Consider the following 4,117-nt stretch of genomic DNA (forward strand, 5'->3'; position numbering starts at 1 on the left):
TCACATTTTAATGTCACATTTATGCTGATGAAGGCTTTTCAAAAGATGCTGTTGGATAATAGCAGTTAGTGAGTTTGTATGTATTTCTTTGTAAAGTGATACCGCCAACTGCCACGCATATTCCAATCTTTTCAGTTTTTTTGTTTTGTTTTTGTTTGTGTTAACAAGGATCATTTTGACCAAATTGTAGTCTGCGCATTGAAAACCTCATGCCGTACACGTGCCATAAAGTTTGTAATTATTGTGTGTCTTTGAGACCTTGGGCCGACTGTCTGACTGATAGGAGCTTTGATTTGTGATTGCGACCCCCAACGTCATAGTGAGATTGCTGCAGAGACTTTGAGACATGCTCGAAATCACAGGACTCCCACATTCATGAAGGACTCTGCTGCTTTAAGTGGGTCTAAAGGCCGTTCTTCTACAGAGCAAATTAGATTTAATAAGAGAGAAACGCTATTACAGAAGACATGGACACTGGACGTGTGTGTCACCATATAAACTTTCACTATGGTGTGTTTAAAGACAGTGTTCTGCAGCTAACATGAATACTTGGGGAAAAAAAGCACAAGCAAACTGATTTCACATCAGGCTTTAATTTAATCGGGATTTGTGCTCATCCTCCTTGACTGCAGAGTTCGTCAGCTGAGATAATTAACTTTGGAAAGACATCCCATCATCCAAACAACACTGATTTATTTGATTTGAAGCGTGTCCACTCAGGCAGCCGTTTCATTTGATGATCTCAATGTGTGTTTGTGTTGGGAGGGAGGTGTAAGGGGGATTTGTTCTGAGTAATTCACATCCTCTCTGTAATTGGCTGATTAGCCGTAGCTCATGTTTGGGGGCAAGCAGAGCGTCGAGAAGGTCTTAGTGCACGGAAAACATAGGAGAAGGAAAAAAAGAGTCATCATGGCCCAGACAAAGAACCGTAAGTTTTGATGAATTGTCTTAAATTTGTTGATTAGACCAGATATAACATAGGATTCTGTGAGGCATTTGTGGTCTTATTCACATCACAAGATCCTACACAAAACCAATGTGATGCTGATTTCATTTGTGCTTTTTCACATATTGTATACGTTTGCGATTTGGATCCATTTGGAATAGAAATGGCTTTAGTAGAACAAGAGTGATGTTGTTAGGTTACATATCATAAAATCCATCAAGAATGTCGTTAAAGCCGCGCACAGATTAGCCTCGCTGAGCTTTCCCCCCCTGCTTCCCTCCTTCAGTCCAGCTCACCATCAGGGAATACCTGCCTTCCGATCAATGTGTGGTCAAAGAGCTCTTTTGTGACGGCGTCCGCGAGAACATATACCCGGCCTTCTTCAAGTCCATGAGCCACCCAGACCACGTGGGTGTGGCGCTGAGCATCTCTGTGGCTGGCTACGTGCTCGGAGGCAGCTCCTACTTCCAGGCGCTACTCTTTGGCGCAGCGTGGGCAGGGCTCATCTACTTCTGCTGCCACGAGATCTATGAGGGCTACATGCTAAGGAGGCTGAGCGGAGATATGGCTGACATCCAAACCAACTACCTGGACAACCCGAATAATGGCTTTTGGGTGGCAGAGGTGGGAGACAGCACGCTGTCCAGGGTGGTGGGCATGGTGATGGTGATGGGGCGGAGGAAAGTGGAAGAAGATGACCATCGTGACAACTTGAACGGCGGTATGGGGACGGGATCCTCGGCCGACGGGAGCGGAGAACTGTCCTATTTGGTTGTGGCGTTCCCATGCCGTCGCACGAAGCTGGGTTCCCAGCTGACCCAGCGGGCATTAGACTTCTGCAAAGAGCAGGGCTTCGCTCGTCTTGTGCTGGATGTCAGCTCGCCACAGACGGGGGCCATCTCCCTACTCCGAAAGGCTGGCTTTATTCAGACCTCATCGCACAGCAACACGCATGCCAATGGCTTGATCGCCAAACTGGCAAGAATCAGTGTAATGCGCATGGAGAAATTCCTCTGAAAGACTCCAAGACCTCTTCCAACCTGGACATCCGATATAGCCGATTGTCCGTTACATTGAAGCACTTTTTTTATTTGAGGCCATATGTACCCTTATTACTCGACAGTACAAAACTATTGTTTGTAGGTTTTTTGTGGCCTAAACACCCAGTACAGTACACAGTTATTGTAAATAAATATTTAAAAAATGTTTGAAAGTTTCACATTTTTTCAAAACCTATCACGCTGGTGTGCTTGGTCATGGTAACATTGTTTACGTACATTACTCATCATAGGCGAGTTGCTTTCATGAGCCGTGAGGAATTAGTGAGCTTACTTGTTCCAAATCCGTTGCCAAAGGCGACCGGCTTGACAAAAAAAAAATAAAAAAATGTTACTGTACCAAAAAATAGCATGTTCCAGACTCCAAAGACTTATGGTTTGTACTCTTCATCAGAGTTAATGCCGCAGCCATGCTGCTCTCTCTCTCTCTGCTCAATGTACAATAGAGAATAGATATAACCATCGTCACATGGCCACCACGTAGGCGCGGGAGGCACGTCTTTTGGAAGTGGATCTATTTTTTTTTCTATATCTGTGACCCGGAAATACGTCATTCCCATTCTCTGCCTGCATTGCGCCACAGCGCCGGTAAACAACAGCGGGCAATTCTGGAAAACAATGAAAATAAAATAAAAGTTAAAAAGGAAATAAAATAATTTAAGTTTAAGTTAAAAGGTAAATGAATTAAAAACTAAATTAAAAAGGTGGGTCTTGAGCCTGCTCTTAAAAACATGAGCGTTCCCTGCAGCCCTGAGGTGCTCCGGCAAGCTGTTCCACAGACGGGGGCCGTGAAACCGGAACGATGCCTCACCGTATGTATGTGTTCTGACTGTCAGAATAAAAGGCTAGACCCGGAGGACCTCAGGGCCCTGAGTGTTTATAGGGTAAAAGCAGCTCTGAGAGACGAGAAGGCCATTAGGACACTTAAAAACCAGCAAAAGAACCTTAAAATCTATCCTGAAACACACAGAGAGCCAATGCAGTGATTTTAAAATTGGTGCAATGTGCTCCCGCCTTCTGGTCTTTGTCAGGACACGTGCTGCCGAATTCTGTAGTACCGGTTAACTGTAAGCCTGAAATGGTCCTTTTGGGAAGACCAGAAAGCAGGGCATAGTGAATAGTGAATCTGACTGGAGATTTAAAAAAAAAATAAAAATGCAATTAGCATCTCCATGTTGGCTCTACAGCGAATGGCACGGACTCTTGCTATGATAGGAACTCACAGGTCATCTGAGGTGTAAAGTCTTCAGTAACAGCTATAAGCTACTTATTGCTTACTCCCAATATGTTGATGTCCAGAGCCTCTTTGCTCTACAAATTATTAGACATTAAATAGCGCCAGTCACATGGTCTATTGTTCTTGGGGCCACTCAAATATGTGAGAAAAGGGAAGTTCAGTCATTTGGAGGTGTGGGAGAACTTTGTGTTAAGCCTCTTTGCAGGGAGAAGTTGAATCCGTCTACTTCAGAAGAATTAATGCCAGCCGTCTTCTAAGACCTCACAACTCTTTGCTTAAAATACCAATGAAAAATGCAATAATGTCAGGACATTGGAAGGTTTAAAATTCTTTGGAGCTGAGAGAACAGTGTGTGTGTGTGTGTGTGTGTGTGTGTGTGTGTGTGTGTGCGCGTGTGTGTGTGTGTGTGTGTGTGCACGGCAGGCATACAAAGAGGATCAAGAATGGAGTATGATGCTGTGCATTTAGGTCAGCGTATACTGTGAAAATACCAACATTAGAACTGATGGCAAACAAAAGAATAATAGAGCAGAGTTTTCATTCATGTGATTGTGTGTGCGAGGGTGTCAATAGGTTTGATTTCATTTGTTGCTGTGTGTCTGTTTACGTGATTGGGAGTGTGTTGGATGAGGATGTTGTGTATGTTTAAAGTGTATGAAAGTGGCTCGCTGATGGTGTAGTGGTTCACTCGTCTGACTTGGGTGCAGGCAGAGTAGGTTCAGTTCCCATTCAGTGATGGTGTTAACGGGATTGTGAATGGGTGTCTCCCTCTACACAGATTGTGCCCTGTGATTGATTGGTAACCAGTCCAGGGTGGTCTGCCTTTCTCCTGAAGTCGAACAGGACCAGCAGTATAGAAAATGGATGGATGAAACT

The 4,117-nt window shown here is 44.3% G+C and overlaps 1 protein-coding gene across 1 annotated transcript; it reads left to right on the forward strand.

Annotated features, from left to right (window-relative positions):
• Nucleotides 1-836: 836 nt before the first annotated feature.
• On the forward strand, nt 837-2,107 carry LOC133474620 (probable N-acetyltransferase camello). The gene is made up of 2 exons (XM_061766474.1): nt 837-928; nt 1,233-2,107. Exons 1-2 carry the CDS (start codon nt 910-912, stop codon nt 1,961-1,963), a joined length of 750 nt encoding a protein of 249 aa, XP_061622458.1. The 5' UTR covers nt 837-909; the 3' UTR covers nt 1,964-2,107.
• The last annotated feature ends 2,010 nt before the right edge of the window (nt 2,108-4,117 follow it).

This window comes from Phyllopteryx taeniolatus, chromosome 1 (assembly GCF_024500385.1).
Source record: "Phyllopteryx taeniolatus isolate TA_2022b chromosome 1, UOR_Ptae_1.2, whole genome shotgun sequence".
Taxonomy (NCBI): Eukaryota; Metazoa; Chordata; class Actinopteri; order Syngnathiformes; family Syngnathidae; genus Phyllopteryx; species Phyllopteryx taeniolatus.